The sequence below is a fragment of the Rhinoraja longicauda genome, chromosome 25 (genome assembly GCF_053455715.1).
Source record: "Rhinoraja longicauda isolate Sanriku21f chromosome 25, sRhiLon1.1, whole genome shotgun sequence".
In the NCBI taxonomy this organism is placed as follows: Eukaryota; Metazoa; Chordata; class Chondrichthyes; order Rajiformes; family Arhynchobatidae; genus Rhinoraja; species Rhinoraja longicauda.
Genome location: NC_135977.1, coordinates 8,690,209 through 8,713,050, shown reverse-complemented (window position 1 = coordinate 8,713,050; position 22,842 = coordinate 8,690,209). Strand labels below are relative to the sequence as shown.

The following is a 22,842-nucleotide window of genomic DNA, read 5'->3' as shown; positions in this document are numbered from 1 at the left end:
GTTGTACTTATGCTAGATCGTACTCACGTAGATACTCACGTGGAGCCTGTTTCCACACCCTATGACTCCACTGCATCTTCGAGTTGGCAATTTGAGGGGACTTTGAGGAAGGGAGGTCAGTGTGGATAAAAATCTCTCCCTAGTGTGGGCACCTGTTACATTTTATGACCTGAACCTAAAATGAAATCAGTTTAACTTGGAAACTGACATAGTGCTTACCTTTAACCATAAAAACCATCCAGATCTAGATTTATTGCTGCTCAATGTTCTTCTTAAATCAAAACAGCAGGTCCTTCAGACTGAGTCTAAATCATCTGTGTTCATCTCAGCCACGCTCGCCAATGATACATGGCCTTCTTGTAAACGTTAAATCTTCCAATAAGACAGTCATTATTTGATAGAAATCTCATTTATTTAGATCAGGACCCCAGTTGGTGATATTAAACAATCGGCCTGTACGGAATTGTAGCAACAAGCTGTTTGGATTAAATCCTTTTTAGCTTGTTTATAGCTGTCCTTTTAACCTTGAGTCAGCCCAGACGTTCACTGCAGCATCTCAATGATTACAACAATCAATCCAAGGAGATGTAGAAACAGCTGTGGCAGCAGATTTGGGTTACAGCAGATTTATTTTTGAAATTTTATTTAATTATTTGGTCCACTCCAATTGCCGTTGATTTCATCACTATTTTACTTAAAGACTCCCCATGTACAGTTGTTGTTCCCTTGTGATGGCATTGGATTTAGCTGTGTGGCAGATGGTTTCTTTAGATGTTAGACACAGCGCAGAAACAGGCCCTTCGGCCCACCGAGTCCGCGCCGACCAGTACACTAGCAATATCCCACACACGAAGGGACAATTATTATTTTTTTAAACAGAAGCCAATTAACCTACAATCCTGCACATCTTTGGAATGTGGGAGGAAACCGGAGCACCCGGAGAAAACCCACGCGGTCACCGGGTGAACGTACAAACACTGTACAGACAGCACCTGTAGTCAGGATGGAACCCGGGTCTCTGGCGCTGTAAGGCAGCAACTCTACCACATCGCCACTGTGTCGCCCATTGACATTTTCATTGAAATCACAAGGCAATGTGTTCTGACCTCACCTGTTCAGTGTGTTTGACTTAATCTGAAGGGATTTCTAGCTCGCGAATGATGAGCAGCCAGCAGCTCTCAAATCCAGCCTTCAGGACCAGGCCAAACGATTTAAAAGATTTAAAGGGTGGCACAGTGGCGAAGCGGTCGAGCTGTTGTCTCACAGCGCCAGCGACCTGGGTGAAATCCTAATCTCGAGTATTACCATGTGGAGTTTGTAAGTTCTTCCTGTCACCGCGTAGGTTTCCTCCGGGTGCTCCGGTTTCCTCCCACATTCCAAAGACGTGCAGGTTTGTAGGTCAATTGGCTTCTTTAAATTCCCCCTAGTGTGTAGGATGCGAAACTGGGATAACATAGAACTAGTGTATGGGTGATCGTTGGTTGGCGTGGACTCGGTTTGCCGACAGGCAATGTCTCCTAGCTTTTCCTTCCACAGATGCTGCCTGACCCGCTGAGTTACTCCAGCACTTGGTGATTTAATAGAGAATGGATTGTGTTGCTTGCGAATAGGAAGTTGTTTACCATGTCTTACTACTGAGGAATGATCACCGATTCCATCAAATGAGCAATATATACATATCCCTCCATTTACACTCTGATTAAATTATTTCGAAAATTAAATCTTCCACGAAAATACTAATAGGAAAAGCACAAATAGTTTAAGCACGCCAGATGGATTGGAAATAAGTAATTTACAGTTAGTTTACAGTCCCTAGGAAAGGTAGAAGAGGAGCCACTACATCAGGCAAATGTTTATGTGGTGCATTGACCCCAAGGAGCCCATCTGACAGTACACTGTTAATTATACCAAATGCACTATTATTAATGTTTAACAGTCTATTGCAACAACCAATAGCCAAGCAAAGTAACTTCAGATAGTTCATGGCTCAGTGACAAATTCAAAGTTTTCTGAAAGAAATATTGTAAGATTTGGTGAGCCAACGCAGATTCAGATTTGGACAAAGTGCTGGAGTAACTCAGCGGGTCAGACTGCAACTCTGGAGAACATGGATAGGTGACGTTTCACAGAGTGCTGGAGTAACTCAGCGGGTCAGACAGCAACTATGGAGAACATGGATAGGTGACGTTTCACAGAGTGCTGGAGTAACTCAGCGGGTCAGACAGCAACTCTGGAGAACATGGATAGATGACGTTTCACAGAGCGCTGGAGTAACTCAGTGGGTCAGACAGCAACTCTGGAGAACATGGATAGGTGATGTTTCGGGTTGGGACCTTTCTTCAAGCGTCACCAATCCATTTTCTCCAGAAATACTGCCTGGCCCGCTGAGATACACCAGCACTTTGTGTCTATCTTTGGTATAACCCTACATTTGCAATTCCTTTTAAGAACATTATATCAAATTTATACAGCACTGAGGGACTGGACATACAGGGTTATCTCGCAGAATGTAAGAATGTGAGAGAGGGGATCTTATCGAAACATATAAGATTATTAGAGGGTTGGACACGTTAGAGGCAGGAAACATGTTCCCAATGTTGGGGGAGTCCAGAACCAGGGGCCACAGTTTAAGAATAAGGGGTAGGTCATTTAGAACAGAGATGAGGAAAAACTTTTTCAGTCAGAGAGTTGTAAATCTGTGGAATTCTCTGCCTCAGAAGACAGTAGAGGCCAATTCTCTGAATGCATTCAAGAGAGAGCTAGATAGAGCTCTTAAGGATAGCGGAATCAGGGGGTATGGGGAGAAGGCAGGAACGGGGTACTGATTGAGAATGATCAGCCATGATCACATTGAATGGTGGTGCTGGCTCGAAGGGCCGAATGGCCTCCTCCTGCACCTATTGTCTATTGTCTATAATGCAGGGCGGCACAATGTAGCAGCTGATAGAGCTGCTGCCTCACAGCACTAGAGAGCCGGCTTCCATCCTGACCTAGGCTAGTGTCTGTGTGGAGTTTGTACGTTCTTCCTGTGACTGCACGGGGCTTCCACATTGTTCTTCGGTTTCCTCCCGCATCCCAAGAACGTGCGGGTTTGTAGGCTAACAGGCTTCTGTTTAAGTGCCCCGAGTGCCATGGGAGCGGATGTGAAAGTGGGATAACATAGAACTAGTGTGATTGGGTGACCAATTGTCAGCATGGACTCGGTGGACCAAAGGGCCTGTTTCCATGCTGTATCTCGTAACTCATACTTTGTAATTATCATATCAGAACACCTTCTCCAGAACACCTCCAGATTCAGGGACAGTTTCATCCCAGCTGTTATCAGGCAACTGAACCGTCCTACCAACAACCAGAGAGCAGTGCTGAGCTACTATCTACCTCATTGAAGACCCTCAAACTATCTTAAATTGGACTTTACTAGATTTTATCTTGCACTAAATGTTATTCCCTTTATCATGTATCTACCGTAGACAGCTCGGTTGTAATCGTGCATTGTCTTTCTGCTGGCTGGTTAGCACGCTTTTCACTGTACTTCAGTACATGTGACAATAAACTAAACTAAACTTTTAAAACAGGTCACAAATGTCACGGTTTCATGGCTGCCACCCATCCTGGTCCACGATTCTTCCCTCCCCTCGCTCCTCCAACTCTGTGCTCCATAGTTTTTAATCCCCGTGCAGGGTCTTAGCTCGAAACATCAACCATCAATCATCCCCCACAGATGCCGCCTGACCTGCTGAATTCCCCCAGCAGCTCCTCTTTCGTGCTCCTGAATCCTTGCTCCATGGATCTGCTCCATGCCTCTGTGATCTATTTGCTTTGTTGTTACCTTCTCCAATGATCTATTCTACATTTTCCTTGAACTTCATCCCCTTTGTCTCGTTTTTACATCTTACACTTCCTTGTCTCTGTACCTCCCTCTCCCCTGACTCTCAGTCTGAAGAAAGGTCTCGACTGAAACATCACCCATTCCTTCTATCCAGAGATGCTGCCTGTCCTGCTGAGTTACTCCAGCATTTTGTGTCCATCCCTCCCCAGATTGGCGCTCTCCCTGGATCTGCACACCACGTTCCCAACACCCTGTTCCCAAATTCGGATAACCTCTTCCAAACTGAGTGCACACACAGAGGCTACTGCGTTTCATAGAAATGCTGATTCATTAGTGAGGGTGTCAGGGGTTATGGGTTCAAGGCAGGAGAATGGGGTTGAGAGGAAAGATAGATCAGCTACGACTGAACGGCAGAGTGGACTTGATGGGCCGAATGGTCTAATTCTGCTCCTAGAACTTATGAACATTCGTGGCAAAGGATTATTAATTGTTGACAACTTGATATAAACAAGCATCACAAGCCCGGTCGTAAAAGAGCAGCCAAATGTGAATTTCCTGCCCATTCCCAGCTGGCATTATGCCCGTGTCCTGCTAAAGAGGAAGGAATCTTTGGGAGTTGCCACAGTTACTTCCCCAATCCCGAGCATTATTTATATTGCAAGGGCCATGAGTTGAAGCTACATGGTGTTTTGTTTTAAGTGGCATGCAATTGTCATAGAATCACAGCAAGATATACCACGCAAACAGGCCCTTCAACCTCCCGAGTCCCCACCAATGTGGGCCGGCACAGCGGCGCTGTGGTAGAGTTGCTGCCTCATCCAGCCAGAGGCCAGGATTGGAACCTGATCTCAGGTACTGTGTGTCCGGAGTTTGCATGTTCTCCCTGTGACCTTGTGGGTTTACTCCAGGTGCCCCAGTTTCCTCCCACACTCCTCGCCACCGTGCTGCCCCCGCTGTGGGCTGTACTAAATTCAACCACAAAACATAGCTGCGGCTTCCCACAAGTACAAACACAATCAACACAAACACAAAAAAACACAAATGTTCACAAGATCATAAGTTGTAGGAGCAGAATTAAGTCATTCGGCCCATCAAGTCCACTCTGCCATTCAATCATGGCTGATCTATCTGTCCCTCCTAACCCCATTCTCCCCATTACCCCTGACACCCTGACTAATGGTTAGCACTCAAGATAAGCTTTTCACTGTACCTCGGTACACGTCACAATAAACTAAACTGAACTGAAACTGAAGGGGAACATCCTATAGCCTCTGACAGTGGGCTCATAGTGATCTTTGTGTTGGTGCTGTCACTGGGCAGGGGAATGGTTTAACCGGTCTGGCTCAGTGCTGTTGTGCTGCCTCATTATTCCTGATGAACAGACCGGCGTCACGTTAGCAGCTGTCTGTGACTGTGGCCGCCTTTGACCAGTGCTGAACTACTATCTACCTCTTTGATGGTATCCTTGATCAGACATTGCTGGCTTTACCTTGCACTAAACGTTATTCCCTTATCATCTATATGTACGCTGTAAATGGTCCGATTGTAATCCTGTATTGTCTTTCCACTGACTGGTTAGCACGCAACAAAGGCTTTTCACTGTACCTCGGTGCACGTGACAATAAACTAAACTGACCCACTGACAGACTAGCTTGAACAAATTAAACACACACTTTTCGTGAGGCAGTGCACAGCCTTGACAAAGGCCTTCAAAGTGAAAGATAAATTGTTGTTTTTCAACTGATATATTCTGTATAGTCAGACAAATAAAAAAATCAATGGGAAAGTGGATCCAGCAGGGGGAAGGGGAGTAGGGGGTCACATTTAATCTGCGGACCTGAACAAGAAACTTTGATAAACATTGCAAAGAGGAAAATAATAGTCATCATCTGATAAATTGTGTTCTCACAGGCGAAAGATCAGAGGATGTTGCGAGGACTCGAGGGCCTGAGCTGCAGGGAGAGGTTGGGCAGGCTAGGGGTTTATTCCTTGGAGCGCAGGAGGTTGAGGGGTGATCTTATAGAGATGTATAAAATCATGAGGGGAATCGATAGGGCGAATGCAGTCTTTTTTGCAGATTAGGGAATCAAGAACTGGAGGGCGAGTTTGCAGGTTAATTGGCTTCTGTGCGTAGGATGCAAAAGTGGGTTAACATAGAACTAGTGTAGGGGTGATCGAAGGTTGCCGTTATCTCGGTGGACAGAAGGGCCTGTGTCATAAATTCATGTTCATATGTTATAGGAGGCGAATTAGGACATTCTGCCCATCAAGTCTACTCCGCCATTCAATCATGGCTGATCTATCTTTCTCTCACAACCCCATTCTCCTGCCTTCTCCCCATAACCCCTGACACCTTTATTAATCAAGCATCTGTCAATGACAGCCTTCTGTGGCAATGAATTCCACAGATTCACCACCCTCTGACTAAAGAAATTCCTCCTCATCTTTCTAAAGGTACGTCCTTTTATTCTGAGACTGTGGCCTCGGGTCCTATACTCTCTCACAAGTGGAATCTTCTTCTCCGCATCCATTCTATCCAGGCCTTTCACAATTCAGTAAGTTTCAATGAGGTCTCTCTTCATCCTTCGTAACTCCTGCGATTTCAGGCCCAGTGTCATCAAGCGCTCATCATCAGTTAACCCAATCATTCCTGGGATCATTCTCGTCAACCTCCTCTGGACCCTCTCCAACGCCAACACATCCTTCCTCAGATATGGGGCCCAAAACTGCTCACAATGCTCCAAATGTGGTCAGACCAGTGCCTGATAAAGCCCCAGCATCACAAACCTGAACATTATATTACATTCCATGCCGTATCTCTAAACATGGTGGCGCAGCGGTAGAGTTGCTACTTTACTGCCATTACAGCACCAGAGACCCGGGTTCGATCTTGACCACGGGTGCTGTCTGTATGGAGCTTCTGCATTCTCCCCGTGACCTGCGTGGGTTTTCTCCGAGATCTCCGGTTTCCGCCCACACTCCCAGACGTACAGGTTTGTAGGTTGATTGGCTTGGTATAAATGTAAAATGTAAAAATGCCCCAAGTGTGTGTAGGGTAGTGTTAATGTGTTTGCGGGATGGCTGGTCGGTGCAGACTCGGTGGGCTGTATCTGTAAACTAAACTAAACTAAACTAAAATGCAGCCCCATTAAATGGGAACAGTTGCTATGATCTGCAACTGTTGGATTAAATATTGCTTTGAAGGTTTTCCCTTTAATGCTTAGTCCTGTTCACCACATCGTTTTTTTGTAATAATCCGGCTAATCCTGTAGGTAGTGGTTTTCTCCCTGAACCTATGATTTGTAGGCCGTGCACATACACCGCACTTTACCAGCAGATTAATGGGCCACATTCCCCCGCTTCTTACTGCTAATCAATTCATTGCTCATCTAAATGGGACAGATTAACAGTTCATTATTCATTCAATATAAGAGTTCAGAGAGCAGAGGAAGCCCACAGGAAACAGGTTCCAAAGTCGTCGAAATCCACCCACTGCCCACAGGAAGAGGCACCATGTGTTGATTTAAATTGTCTCGTTACTTTAGACTTGTGACCTTAGAGATACTCTGCAGAAACAGGCCCTTCGGCGACGGCCCACTGAGTCTACGCCGACCAGCAATCCCTGTACACTGACACTATCTTACATACCAGGGACAATTTTACAATTTTTATCAAAGCCAATTAACCTGTAGGTTTAACCTACAAACCTGCACGTCTTTGGAGTGTGGGAGGAAACCGGAGCACCGGGGGAAAACCCACGGGGTCACGGGGAGAAGGTACAAACTCGATACAGACAGCACCCGTAGTCAGGATCGAACACGGGTCTCTGGCGCTGTGAGGCAACAACTTTACCACTGTGCCGCCCTAATCTCTGATATCGAGCATTGGACTGTCTCCTCATCAGAACACTGTGGGGCGATGCAGCAGTGCAGCGGGTAGAGCTGCTGCCTCACAGCACCAGAGACCCGGGTTCCATCCTGACCTCAGGTACTGTCTGTGTGGAGTTTGCACATTCTACTTGTGGGATTCATCCGGGTGCTCAGCGGTTCAGGCAGCATCTCTGGAGAATATGGACAGGCGACATTTTGGGTCGGGACCCTTCTTCAGACTGATTGCAGCGGGGAGGAGGGGGGATGGAGGGAGGGGGAGAAAACTGGAAGAGAGTGGGAATGGGAACAAAGTCTAGCAAGTGAGAGGTGGTTAGTTTAGTTGTTTATTATTGTCATTTGTACCAAGGTAGAGTTTAAAATGTTTTGCTGCATGTTAGGGGACTGTACAGGGGAGGGACGGAGCAAAGCCAGAGGAGAGGAGGGCAGGACAAAGCGTAGACGGTAATAGGGTGAACACAAGTGAGGGGGGGTTTTGATAAGGAAATATTTGGACAAATCGGTAGTCAGACAAGATTGGAAACAAACAATGTGTTGGGGTGTAAAGAGCAGGAAGCAGAGTTAATGTTTTAGATCAAATTCCCTTCTTTCTAGGTCTGATGAAAGGTCTTTGACCAGAACTATGGATTCTGTTTCTCAGATGCTGCCTGACACACAACACTCCCAGTGTTTTCTGTTTTATTTCAGAATTCCAGCATCTGCAGATTTTTAAAATTTTAGATAATAATGCACAGAATTGACTTTTCATTCAGAAATGCGCACAAACTGGAAAGGCTGGCCATCTGAAATTGTTCTGACACAAACTGGAAAGGCTGGTTCGCTGAAAATTGTTGTGGCACAAACCGGAAAGGCTGGTTATCTGAAATGTTTGAATGCAATGGTTGAATCATGAGCACAAAAATGTCCCGAGTTGGAAAATGAAGTGCTGATCCTTCAGTTGAGCTTCGTGGCATAGTGTCAGGGAGCAAAGACAGAGAGGTCCAACTAGGAACGGAGTGGGCTGGCATATTCGAGCGACAGACAAGTTTATTTTAGTTCAGATAAAAGATACAGCACGGAAACAGGCCCTTCGGCCCACCATGTCCGCACTGACCAGCGATCCCCGCACACTAGTACTATCCTGCATGCTAAGGATAATTTACAATTGTTAGCAAAGCCAATTAGCCTACAAAATCTGTGTACGTCTTTGGAGTGTGGGAGGAGTCTGGAGAAAACGAACAAGGTCATGGGGAGAAGGTATAAACTCAGTACAGACCAGCACCCGCAGTCAGGATTAAACCCGGGTCTCTGGCGCTGTAAGGCAGCAACTCTACCGCTGCGCCACCATGCCGCCCCAAAGAACTGGAACTTGTATTATCTTTATTAGATATTTTAATAATCAACAAAAAGAGTGTTTGAAGAAAATGAACGCAAGCAGATACTTGTGAGGCCCTTTCTCCTGAAGTAATGTCTGGAGATGGCCAGGGCTATTCTGGAGAATTGGCAACATTTGTGGAACACCTGGTAGATCATACAGGTAAGGAAAAACTCACCTGCTGAGCACATTTGGCACGGGACTGGCTAAAAACATTCTTTTTCTTTATGCAGCTGTTTACAGCCACAAGCCAGAACTGTCGCAGTACCATACCAGCCTCTTCCCACAAACCATGGTCTTCACGGACGCCAGCAATTTCAGCAGCCTGACCAGTCTTCCCATGGCAAAGCAGGTAACCAGCGGCTCAATGCACCCTTCCGCCAGCTCACGTTGCTATAGTGGCACAGCTGGTAGAGCTGCTGCCTCACAGCGCCAGTACCCGGGTTCAATCCTGACCTCGGGTCCTGTCTGTGTGGAGTTTGCACGTTCTCCCTGTGACCGCTTGTATTTCCTCCAAGTGCTGCAGTTTCTTCCCAATTGGGCGGGGGGGGGGGGGGGGGTTAAATGGGATATCCCGCAGAGCTGTGAACAGATTATCCATGGTCGGCATGGGCTTGTTAGACCGAACGGCATGTTTCCATGCTGCATGTCTAAAACGAAAATCCCAAAACTGCCGATGACGGAGATCTCAAATAAAAGCAGATGCTGGAAACATTCTGCAAGAAAAACAGAGTTAGTGTTTCAGCCCAACATCCTTCATCAGAAGATGCTGGAATGATTCCATGCACTTTATTGTCACATGTACCTCGGTACAGGGAATGCCACTGTATTGCCACAGTGGAGGCCAAGTCAATGGATATTTTCAAGGCGGAGATAGATAGATTCTTGATTAGTGAGGGTGTCAGGGCTTATGAGGAGAAGACAGGAGAATGGGGTTGAGAGGAAAAGATAGATCAGCCATGATTGTCAAGTCAAGTCAAGTCAATTTTATTTGTATAGCACATTTAAAAACAACCCACGTTGACCAAAGTGCTGTACATCTGATTAGGTACTAAGGAAAAAATGAAACATACAGTAGCACACATACATAACAGCACATACAAAACAGTTCACAGCGCCTCCTCAATGGGCCTCAAACGCTAGGGAGTAGAAATAGGTTTTGAGCTTGGACTTAAAGGAGTCGATGGAGGGGGCAGTTCTGATGGGGAGAGGGATGCTGTTCCACAGTCTAGGAGCTGCAACCGCAAAAGCGCGGTCACCCCTGAGCTTAAGCCTAGACCGTGGGATAGTGAGTAGCCCCAAGTCGGCTGACCTGAGGGACCTGGAGTTAGAGAGGTGGTTTAGAAGATTTTTGATGTAGGGGGGGGGAATGTCCATTTAGGGCTTTATATGTGAATAGGAGGAGCTTGATGTTGATTCTGTACCGTACAGGGAGCCAGTGGAGAGAGGCCAGAATCGGCGTGATGTGGTCCCTTTTACGGGTACCCGTCAGGAGTCTCGCTGCGGCGTTTTGGACCAGTTGCAGGTGGGACAGGGATGATAGGCTGATCCCAGTATATAGGGAGTTGCAGTAGTCTAGGCGGGAGGAAATGAAAGTGTGGATGATTTTTTCAGTGTCGTCGAATTGGAGGAAAGGTTTGATTTTAGCTATGGTACGAAGTTGGAAGAAGCTGGCTTTTACCACAGCGTTGACTTGCTTGTCATAACTTTAATGCAGAGTCAAATATCACGCCGAGGTTTTTGACATGCGGTTTGACTAGGCAGGATAGGCTTCCAAGACTGCCTGTTATCGATTTGATGGAGTCGGGGGGGGGGGGGGCGAATAGGATGACCTCAGACTTGCTCTCGTTTAATTGGAGGAAGTTCTGTGCCATCCAACATTTTATGTCCTCAAAGCAGTGTAAGAGGCTGTTTAAATTTGACTGGTTGTTGGGTTTCAGGGGGAGGTAAAGCTGAGTGTCATCGGCATAGCAGTGGAAAGAAATGCTTTGGTCAAGGGAGAGCATGTATAGAGAGAAGAGAATGGGGCCTAGGATGGAGCCTTGTGGAACTCCGCAGGAGAGGCTAGCTGGAGAAGAGGAATAACTGCCTATGTTGATGGCGAAACTCCTATCTTTGAGGTAGGAAACGAACCAGCTCAGGGCAGTGCCATCAATGCCAACCGCGTACCGGAGACGGTCAATAAGGATGGTGTGGTCCACGGTATCGAACGCTGCGCTGAGGTCGAGAAGGAGCAGGATTGCACAGTCGCCGGTGTCGATGGCGAGAAACAGGTCGTTGTGTACCTTCAACAAGGCAGACTCTGTGCTGTGGTGGGCTCTGAAACCTGACTGGAAACTTTCCAGGACGGTGTTTTGGTGTAGGTAGGGCACTAATTGGTTTAGAATTGCCTTTTCAAGGACTTTTGACAGGAATGGCAGTTTGGAAATGGGTCTTGAATTGAATGGTGTTTTGGATTGAATGGCGGAGAAGACCAGTTGGGCCGAATGGCCTAATTCTGCTCCTGGAATCTATGAACTGATGACGATGTGCCACACTTGTGCCACGTACATCAACACCAAGAGCATCACACACCCGTTGGCCAGGTCCCTCCCTGCCCTCCAAAGGGATTGCCACCACGACATCCTCAGTTCCTCACCTCACAAATGGAAAAGAAAAGAGTCCCCAAGTTATTTAAGCTTTTAGAATACTATATTCACCGAGTCTCTTGGATAAAATACTGCCTAATGAAAATCTAATTCATCTTCACACTCTTGGTAGTCACTTGATACAATGATGTTGGACTTGGTGGCCAATTATAGTAATCCGTCTCAATCAATTATTGTAACGCAGCCCATAAATGATGCGACGAAAATCACAGGGATAGGAGTTTAGTTTAGTTTGGAGATACAGTGCAGAAACAGGCCCTTCGTCCCACCAGGTCCGCGCCGCCCAGCGATCCCGCACATTAACACTATCCTACACACACCAAGGATAATTTTTACATTTATACCAAGCCAATTAACCGACAAACCTGTATGCCTTTGAAGTGTGGGAGGAAACCGAAGAAGTCAGAGAAAACCCCACGCAGGTCACGGGGAGAACGTACAAACTCCGTGCAGACAAGCACCGGCAGTCAAGGTGGAACCCGGGCTGTAAGGCAGTGATTCTACCGCTGCCCCACCGTGCCACCCACTGTTCCGAGTTGTTGGAACCATTGTTCCAAAGTCATCCCTTTTGCCCCTCAGGCACGTTATGCTGACCATATCATGTCTCAAATTACTCATATATTTCATCCTCAAATGTTATTATATGAAAGAAATTCATCTAATTTGCTTTTGAATGAATCAATATTAAATGCTTCCATCTTTTCCTTCTGGTGTCTTTCATTGATTTACCACTCTGTCAGTGTAATATTGTTTCTGTTGATTAGCTTGATGGATTTCTCCATTCTAAAGATTAATCTTCTTCCTTCCCATCCCTGGGATATGACCAATGGCCTGCTGATCCTGTCAGTATTATCCATTTTAGAGGAATCCCATGCCACTCATTTTACAACCATTACAATTTCTATAATAACTTGCACCTGACTTCTTTTATTATTCCAAACTTCCTCATTCTCAACTTAGTTTTTAGTTTTAGATACACAGCGAGTGAACAGGCCCTTCGGCCCACCGAGTCGTCGCCGACCAGCGATCCCCACACACTAGCACTATCCTACACACACGAGGGACCATTTACAATTTCACCAAGTCAATTAGCCTACAAACCTCTACGTCTTTGGAGTGTGGGAGGAAATCGGAGCACCCGGAGAAAACTCACACAGGTCACAATAGACAATAGACAATAGGTGCAGGAGTAGGCCATTCGGCCCTTTGAGCCAGCACCACCATTCAATGTGATCATGGCTGATCATTCACAATCAGTCCCCCGTTCCTGCCTTCTCCCCATACCCCCTGACTCCGCTATCTTTAAGAGCTCTATCTAGCTCTCTCTTGAAAGCATCCAGAGAATTGGCCTCCACTGCCTTCTGAAGCAGAGAATTCCACAGATTTACAACTCTCTGACTGAAAAAGTTTTTCCTCATCTCTGTTCTAAATGGCCTACCCCTTATTCTTAAACTGTGGCCCCTGGCTCTGGACTCCCCCAACATTGGGAACATGTTTCCAGCCTCTAATGTGTCCAATCCCTTAATAATCTTATATGTTTCAATAAGATCCCCTCTCTTACATTCTTACATTCTGCGAGATAACCCTGTATGTCCAGTCCCTGTATGTCTCGTCCTTCTAAATTCCAGTGTATACAAGCCTAGTCACTCCAGTCTCTCAACATACGACAGTCCCGCCATTCCAGGAATTAACCTAGTGAACCTATGCTGCACACCCTCAATAGCAAGAATATCCTTCCTCAAATTTGGAGACCAAAACTGCACACAGTCCTCCAGGTGCGGTCTCACTAGGGCCCTGTACAACTGCAGAAGGACCTCTTTGCTCCTATACTCAACTCCTCTTGTCATAAAGGCCAACATGCCATGTCACGGGGAGAATTTACAAACGTCGTACAGACAGCACCCATAGTCAGGATGGAACCCGGGTCTCTGGCGCTGTAAGACAGCAACTCTACCACTCTGCCACCAGGCCGACATGTTTAAAAAAAAATTGAGCTCCTCCTGCGTACAAACTGTCTTGACAATGTAATAAGCTTCACATCATTATTCTTATTTCTTCAAATACTTTGTAATGTCAATTGTTTTGAGTAAAGGTTTAAGCTAATTTTGTGGGTTGCCCGGCACAAAAATGTACACTTAATGGGAGAAAAATAATAGCTAAAGTTGTCGGACATATGAAAATAACAAGGGTAAGTGTACTGTATTAAATCGATTAAAAAGGAATATGAGAACATCTAAGACCTTTTCACAGTGCATGTTTTAAAATTAATAAAACATGTTTTGCAAGGTTGGTGAGGTGGAGGTATAAGGTATTACATGGAAAAATCATGATTTTAGATTTAGATTTGTTTTTTTTATTTTAAGAGGTACAGCGCAGAAACAGGCCCTTTGGCCCACTGGGTTTGCACTGACCAGCGATCACCCCGTACACTAACACTATCCTACACACTAGGGACAATTTATAGAAGCCAATTAACCTACAAACCTACACATCTTTGGAGTGTGGGAGGAAACCAGCGCACCCGAAGGAAACCCACGCGGTCTCAGGGAGAACGTACAAACTTCATACAGACAGTATGTGTAGACTCTGTACAACACAAAAGTGCTGGAAGGACTCAGCAGGTCAGGCAGCCTCTTTGGAGGGAATGGACAGATGACATTTTGGATTGGGATCCTTCTTCTGACTTCTTGAGTGTGAAGAAAGTTCCCGACACGATACTTCGCCTGTCCAAACCCCTCCCTCCCCTCCCAGATGCTGTCTGACCCACTGTGTTCCTCCAGCACTTTGTGTTTTGCTCGAGATTCCAGCATCTGCAGTTCCTTGACCACAGGGAATAAACAGCAAGTGGTATTGCCTGAATGTGGAGAATCACAAATGTCACAAAATGATCATCTCAATCACTGTCTGTCATCTGTGGCGTGCAAGCCATTGGTAGGAACAGAGGGCAAGTTTCCACACTGTACGACTCTGACTATAATGACAGTCATGACTGTATAGGGCACCATTTCAACATGTTCATTTGACAAAACATGTGGAAGATAATAATGGACTTCAAGAGGATATAGATTCAAGGAACTCGAGATGCTGGTTAACACACAAAAGGACACAAAGTTCTGGAGTAACTCCGCAAGTTTGAACTCTGAAGAAGGGTGCCAGCCCGAAATGTCACCTATCCGTGTTCATCCAGAGATGCTGCCTGACCCGCTGAGTTACACCAGCACTTAATGTCCAAGAGGATATATATTGGCTGGGTGCACATGTGACAGGCAAAATTATATTCTAGGAAGAATGAAGTGAAGTACCTCGAAAGGAGAAAGGAAGAGAGACAATATCACAAAAGGACACAAGTCTGAAATGCACAAAAGGAATAAATAAATATCCATGCGCAATACATTCAAAGTGGCAGAACAGGTTGAGAAATAATGTATAGGGGATTACAGGCTTTATAAAGTCAAGAGTCAAGAGCGTTTAATTGTCATATGTTCTGACAACTGAACAATGAATTAATTGCTGAAGCTTAACAAGCCCATAAGCACAATAAACACAGATAATTGATTGAATTGAATGAAAGATTTATTGATTGATTGAAAGATACAGCATGGAAACAGACTCTTCGGACCACTGAGTCCACTCCGCCCATCGATCACCCATCCACACTGGTCTCACTTTTACATCTACTCCCCAGTCCCCAAACACTGGAGGCAATTTACAGAGGCCAGTTAACCTACGCACCCGCATGACTTTAGGATGTGGGAGGAAGCTGGAGCACCCTGAGGAAACCCACAGAGTCACAGGGAGAACATGCAAACTCCACACAGACAGCACTCAAGTTCAGGGTCAAACTCTGACACTGTGAGGCAGTAGCTCTACCAGCTATGCCACTGTGCCACCTAATATACAATAAGTTTTAAAAATTCAATAAATTAATACTAATGCAAAAACCGAAGCCCTCAGTGCAACCAAAGACAGTCCATAGTTCATAATTGAGGTTGGTGTTGTGTAGTGTTCAAAGTCTGATTGTTGTTGGGAAGAAGCTGTTCTTGAATCTGGCACTCGCGCACGGTTTTCAGACTCCTGTACCTTCTTCCCGTGGGTATGATGGATAAATATAGACCTGAGGGAAACTTGCAAGAAAGCCATGTGGAATCATAAAATGCCAGTTCATCCATAACTGGAAGGTTGGGTTCAATTCTGGGCATCGTGTTTTAAAAAGATTCAGAGAGGGTGCAGAAAAGATTAAGACTTTAGACTTTAGGGATACAGCATGGAAACAGGTCTTTTGACCCATCGAGTCCGCACCCCGTACTCTAACCTACACACACTAGGCTCAATTTTACAACTTACCGCAGCCAATTAACCTACAAACCTGCATGTCTTTGGAGTGTGGGAGGAAACCGGAGCACCCGGAGAACCCACGCGGTCACCGGAAGAACGTACAAACTCCATATAGATAGCACCCATAGTCAGGATGGAATCCGGGTCTCTGGCATGTGAGGCAGCAAATCTACCGCTGCGCCACCGTGCCGCCTTGAATTCTTTCCCTTTAACGCTCCTTTCCATTGCGGGTGGGTGAACAGGATAAAAAGTAGGTGGAGAATATACTCCTAATTCTTTTGACCAAATGACTCTGTAGTCAAAAAACTTGAACTTTATATGTTTTTACTGACTGTCGTCATGTGAAGGTGCCTCAAATTATGACATGAATATTTGTTAAAGGTTTAAGCATGACTAAACAAATCTATTGGCCTTAGGCAAAAATCCTATCTTAAACAGACCTTAAAGAGTTGAATGCAGATATCTATATACTAAAACTCGTTTATTTGTTTGTTTGTTCCTGAACTACAGCCAAAATGGTACACGATAGCACGACAAGTTTAGGCCCACCTTACTCACCGTCGTCCCTTTGGTGCTAATGAAAGAAGTTTCATTGAAATCGGTGTTATATTTTTAAAGTTATTCACATTTTAAAGTTTAAATCTATCTCCTAGGGAGGGAGGGAGGGGGGGGAAGGGAGGGAGGGGGGACGAGGGAGGATAAGGGGGGTTGAAGGGGATGGAGTGGGGGGGTGAAAGGGGAAGGGGGAGAGGAGGGGTGGAGGGACTGAAGAAGGATCTCAACCCACAACGTCACCCATTCCTTCTCTCCAGAGATGCTGCCTGTCCCGCTGAGTTACTCCAGCATTTTGTGTCTATATATTGAGTATAGATGGTGGGGATGTTATGCTACGGTTGTACAAGACATCGGTGAGGCTATGTTTGGAATATTTATTGTGCACAGCTTTGGTCACCCTGCTCTAGGAAGGATGTCATTTAGCTGGTAAGAGTGTGGAGATGATTTACGAGGATGTCGCCAGGACTTGAAATATAGGGAGGGGTTAGTCGGGCTAGGACTTTATGCCTTGGAGTGCATGAGGCTGAGGGGTGATCTTAGAGGTGTATTAAATAATGAGGGGAATAGATAGGGTGAATGCAGAGTCTTTTACCCAGAGTGCGTGTGTCTAAGACCAGAGGACATACGTTTAAGGTAAGAGGGAAAGATTTAATAAGAACCTGAGGGGCAACTCTACACAGACGGTGGTGGGTATATCGAATGAGTTGCCAGAGTACTGTACGGCATTTAAAAGACATTTGGACAGATACTTGCATGCAAAGGTGGACCAGGTGATGTCCCCACGTATGGTCAACCTGCCAAAGTTCATTGAGAGATAGCAGGTTTGGTGGAAAGTGGGGTCCCAAGTCAGAGGTGGATACCTAATGGGATGATTTGGCCCATCGACTCTTCCATTAACCTACCCCATTCTAAAGAGGGTAATCGCCGCCAGTGAGTCTGAGTTTTTCTGTTTATTGTCACTGACTTGTTCAGTTTACTGCGGTGCTGGCTCGAAGGGCTAAGTGGCCTCCCCCTGCACCTATTTTCTATGTGTACCGAGGTACAGTGAAAAGCTTTTGTTGTATGCTAACCAGTCAGCGGAAAGACCTACATGATTACCATCGAGCCATCCACAGTGCAAAGATACAGGATAAAGGGAATAACATGAATAACGTTTAGTGCAAGATAAAGGCAGTAAAGTCCGACCAAAGATAATCCGAGGGTCTCCAATGAGGTTGATAGTAGTTCAGGGCTGCTCTCTAGTTGTGGTAGGATGGTTCAGTTGCCTGATAACAGCTGGGAAGAAACTGTCCCTGATTCTGGAGGTGTGTGTATTCAAACTTCTGTACCTCTTGCCTGATGGGAGAGGTGAGAAGAGGGAGTGGCCAGGGTGCGACTCTTCCTTGATTATGCTGCTGGCCTTGCCAAGGCAGCGTGGGGTGATGCTCCTAACACCTGCGCTCGGTCCGCGTTGGCCAATCTGATCTCCCGGTGGCCGAGCACTTCAACTCCCCCTCCCATTCCCAGTCTGACCTTTCTGTCATGGGCCTCCTCCAGTGCCATAGTGAGGCCCACCGGAAATTGGAGGAACAGCACCTCATATTTCGCCTGGGCAGCTTGCAGCCCAGTGGTATGAACATTGACTTCTCCAACTTTAGATAGTTCCTCTGTCCCTCTCTTCCCCTCCCCTTCCCAGATCTCCCTCTATCTTCCTGTCTCCACCTATATCCTTCCTTTGTCCCGCCCCCCTGACATCAGTGTGAAGAAGGGTCTCGACCCGAAACGTCGCCCATTCCTTCTCTCCCGAGATGCTGCCTGACCTGCTGAGTTACTCCAGCATTTTGTGAATAAATACCTTTATGATAAAACTAGAGGTGGATGCTAATGGTTACCATTTGTTCCAATTCAGGTCCTGACGCTTAATTCGGAAATCCAGCCAGAAAACCAGATACATGCAACCGTGCAGCAATTGCCATTTCAGAGCCTAGATGGTTCCATTCAACACATCCAGCGGGTTTCCTCAAATCCTGCGATTACCACAGGTAGAGTCTAATATTTGGGTACATTTGTAAAAGATCATGCACCAATGAATGAACTCGTCTGGTGCTGTGGAACATTATCTTTCCACAGTAACACCCATCAGTCTGGACCGGGCTGTGTAGGATTACGTGGATTCTGTACACCAGTGTTTTACAGAGTTTAGTTTCGTTTATTATTGTCAGGTGTACCGAGGTAAAGTGAAGAGCTTTTTTGTTGCCTGCTATCCAGTCAGCAAAAAGACTACATATGATTACTTCCTTTTCTCCAGAAATGTTTCCTGACCCGCTGAGTTACTCCTGCATTTTGTGCCAATCTTTGGTGTGAACCAGCATCTGCAGTTCCTTCCTAAACATGATTACATGATACACCATGTCTAAAGAAGGGTCCCGACGTTCCCTTCTCTCTGATGAGAGTTCCGTGAGACCCTCTCTCTCTGCTCCCCCTCTGTGATTCCAGTCTGAAGGCAGCCTGACCTGCTGAGTTACTCCAGCATTTTGTCTCCACCATCTCGCTAACTTGCATTCGTCACTGGCCTCTGATTCCACGGCACAGGCTGGGCTTTTCAAATTTCCAGAGCTGCAAATTTCACACAAGATAAAACTGCGTTCAACAGACCAGCACCATTAACAGCGTGTGGCTTGGATACTTTCCCAGAAGGTTCAGGGGCAGAGGCCACTAGTACGAGCCACAATCTTGGCGACAACAGTTCTTTATTATATACAGCAATAACCCTTTGTGCATCTCATCCAAAGTTGACAAGAATGGCTTTAGCTGGGCTGGCCCGTGGCTCTGAATTTTTCTCCTCAAAGCTTGCTGGATTTCTCGGCTCTTTTAAGACTCGGTGGCACGGTGGCGCAGCCTGACAGTGCCAGAGACCCGGATTCAATCCTGACTACTGGTGCTGTCTGTACGGAGTTTGTACGTTCTCCCTGTGACCTGCTTGGGTTTTTTCCTGGGAGCTTCGGTTTCCTCCCACACTCCAAAGTCGTACAGGTTTGTAGATTAATTGGCTTCTGTAAAAATTGTAAATTGTCCCTCCTGTGTAGGATAGTGCGAGTGTTTGGGGATTACTGGTCATTGTGGACTCGGTGGGCCAAAGGGCCTGTTTCCACACTGTATTTCTAAACTAAACTTTCCTTAAAGCCCGGCTCTTTGTCCGAGCTCAGTAATGTCGCAAATGCCAGGACCACCGAGTATTTCAGCGTTTTCTGTTCTTAATTCAGATTACCAAATACCAGGAGTATTTTTTGCATTGGTCTAAAATATCATTCTGTGGTTGTGTGGTAATTGCTGTCTGATTAAGATGTTGAAACAAGGAACTGCAGATGCTGGTTTACCAAACAATCCCAGGTTTATCAGAGATACTGCCTGACCCACTGAATTACTCCGGCATTTTGTGTCTTTCTGCCTAATTAAGCTGTGCAGTGCATAAGAAATCATATCAACAAATAATATGAAGTTGGTTCAGGCGTTTTTAGGAGCCTCTTTTATATTTGCTGGTGTTCAGCAGTCTAATGGTTACCCTTCAGTTTATCAGTACTGGAAAATAGGTAATGGAAAATACTTATGAGAAGTAATAGGTATCTCAGGTGTTTTCCAGTAAAAATGTGGTATTTTTCAGTGAAAATACTTATGAAGGCCACTATATTTGACGGTGGCGCGGTGGTGGGTGGTGCAGCGGTTGAGTTGCTGCCTCACAGCGCCAGAGACACGGGTTCGATCCTGACTACAGGTGCTGTCTGTATGGAGTTTGCACGTTCTCCCCGTGACCGCGTGGGTTTCCTCCCACATTCCAAAGACATACAGGTTTGTAGGTTAATTGGATTGGGTAAATTATCCTCGTGTGTGTAGGATAGTGCTTGTGCATCTGTACACTGTGGACGACTTGGTTGTAATCATGTGTAGTCTTTTTGTTGTCTGGATAGCAGGCAACAAAAAGCTTTTCACTGTACTTCGGAACACATGACAATAATAAACTAAAGTCAACTAAACGTTCTCCCTGTGAGCGCATGGGTTTCCTCCAGGTGCTCTGGTTTCCTCCCACATTTGGTTACATGATTACAACCAAGCCGTCCACTGTGTACAGGTACAGGATAAAGGGCATAATGTTTAGTGCAAGATAAAGTCTGCTTAAAGATAGTTCAACGGTCTCCAATGTGGTAGATGGGAGGTCAGGACCGCACTCTCGCTGGTGAAAAACGTGCGGGTTTGTGGATTAATGGGCCTCTGTAAAATTGCCCCCAGTATGCAGGGAGCAGATGTGAAAGTGGGATAACATAGACCTAGTGTGAAGGGGTGATCAATGGTTGGCGTGGACGTGGTGGGCTGAAGGGCTTGTTTCCGTGCTGTATCTCTAAAGATCTCTCCGCTCATACATCACTCAATCATACATAATTTAAGGCTTCCTTAAGAACTCAGAAGGAACAACAGCTGGCTGGCACGCTGGCTTATATAGCTCCCTGCCACTTTTCTTGTGTGTGACAGGCAGTTGCAGTTTGCAGTATGCAAAACCGAACCACCTCCTTGGAGAAAGGTTCATGCTAATTATTCTAATGAAACATATGTACAGTCAGTCCTGTGAAGTTGTGTCATTGAGAAAAAATGTCACCTTCCTTCAATTACGAGCCATGTTTGCAGTTGGCGCTGTACTGAGGTGGAACAGTCGGGCATGTAGTGGCATAATCTGTGTCACCTTCTCATACATTCAAGGGTGAATCAGCTTTCGGGACTGTGCGATGATTTATTTATTTTTGATTCCTGTCCCTGCCCTCAGACAGGTTGCCTGATTTAAAAACACAGACTCAGCATAAATTTATCTGTGAGTTGCACTAAATGCCAGGCACTGAGATCGGAGGGAAATATTAGCTGCTTCACCGGAATATCTCATGGTAAATTTTAGTTTAGAGGTACAGCGTGGAAACAGGCCCTTCGGCCCAATGAGTTCACGCCGACCATCGATAATCGGAGTTTACACGAAGGATCCTGGGAATGATTGGGTTAAGGTATGATGAGCTTTGGCGACACTGGGCCTGTACTCGCTGGAGTTTAGAAGGATGAGGAGGGACCTCGTTGAAACTTGCCGAATAGTGAAAGGCCTGGATAGAGTGGGCGTGGAGTGGATGTTTCCACTCGTGGGAGAGTCTAGAACCAGAGGCTATAGCCCCAGTATAAAAAGGCGTGCCATTAGATATGAGGAGGAATTTCTTTAGTCAGAGGGTGGTGAAACTGTGGAATTCATTGCCACAGATCAGATCAAGTTATTGGGCATTTTTAAGGTTGATAGATTCTTGATTAGTAAGGGTGTTATGGGGAGAAGGCGGGAGACGGGGTTGAAAGGGAAAGATAGACCAGCCATGATTGAATGGCAGAGTAGACTCAATGGACTGAACGGCCTACTTCTGCTCCTATGACGTATGAGCTTGTCCATTCACATTAGTTTTATGTTATCCCACTTTTGCAACCACTCCCTAAATACTAGGGGGGTAATTAACCTTCAAACCTTTATTTTGCTGCCATTATTTCGAGGTTGCTTGAACAACTATGTTGACATTTTTGCTGGGGTTAGTAAGCAGATAAAGATCATAAGACATAGCAGCAGAATTATGGCATTTGGCCCATTGTGTCTGCTCTGCCATTTGATTGATTCTTCCCTCTCCAGCTCGTTGACCTGCCTTCTCCCCAGAACCTTTGATGCCCTTATTTGAGGGTGATTTGAAATCTTCACGGATTCATTAACATCCTACTATTAGGTGGAGAAGATTGCTTCTATTAACTGTGTGATTTTATTGGGCAGCAGAGTGGCGTAGCAGGAGGGTTGCTGCCTTACAGGGCCTTACAGAGACCCCATCCTGACCACAGGTGCTGTCTGTAGTGGGTTTGTACGTTCTCCCTGTGACCGCTTGGGTTTTCTTCAGGTGCTCCGGTTTCCTCTCATATTCCAAAGATGTGTAGGTTTGTCAGTTATTTGGTTTCGTAATAGCTGTCCCTTGTATGTAGGATAGAACGCTGGTCGGCATGAACTTGGTGGGCCGATAGGCCGGTTTCCACGCTGTATCTCTAAACTATACTAAACTAAACGAAATATATAAAGCTGATTAGATCTACCCACAGAGTAACAGCGGGAATTGAAGGATGAATGAGTACTACCCCATCATGCATTGGTAAAGCCACTGGTCCCCAAATCACAGATTATGTCACCAACCAATAATTTTCTCT

The 22,842-nt window shown here is 45.8% G+C and overlaps 1 protein-coding gene across 1 annotated transcript in view; it reads left to right on the top strand.

The window, feature by feature from the left end:
• The window catches only part of hnf1a (HNF1 homeobox a), a 92,624-nt gene that overhangs the window by 61,436 nt on the left and 8,346 nt on the right, over positions 1-22,842 (top strand). Inside the window, exons 8-9 of the mRNA XM_078421450.1 lie at positions 9,304-9,422; positions 18,497-18,629. Of these exons, the coding sequence (XP_078277576.1) occupies positions 9,304-9,422; positions 18,497-18,629 (252 nt within the window). The remainder of the gene's footprint in view (positions 1-9,303; positions 9,423-18,496; positions 18,630-22,842) is intronic.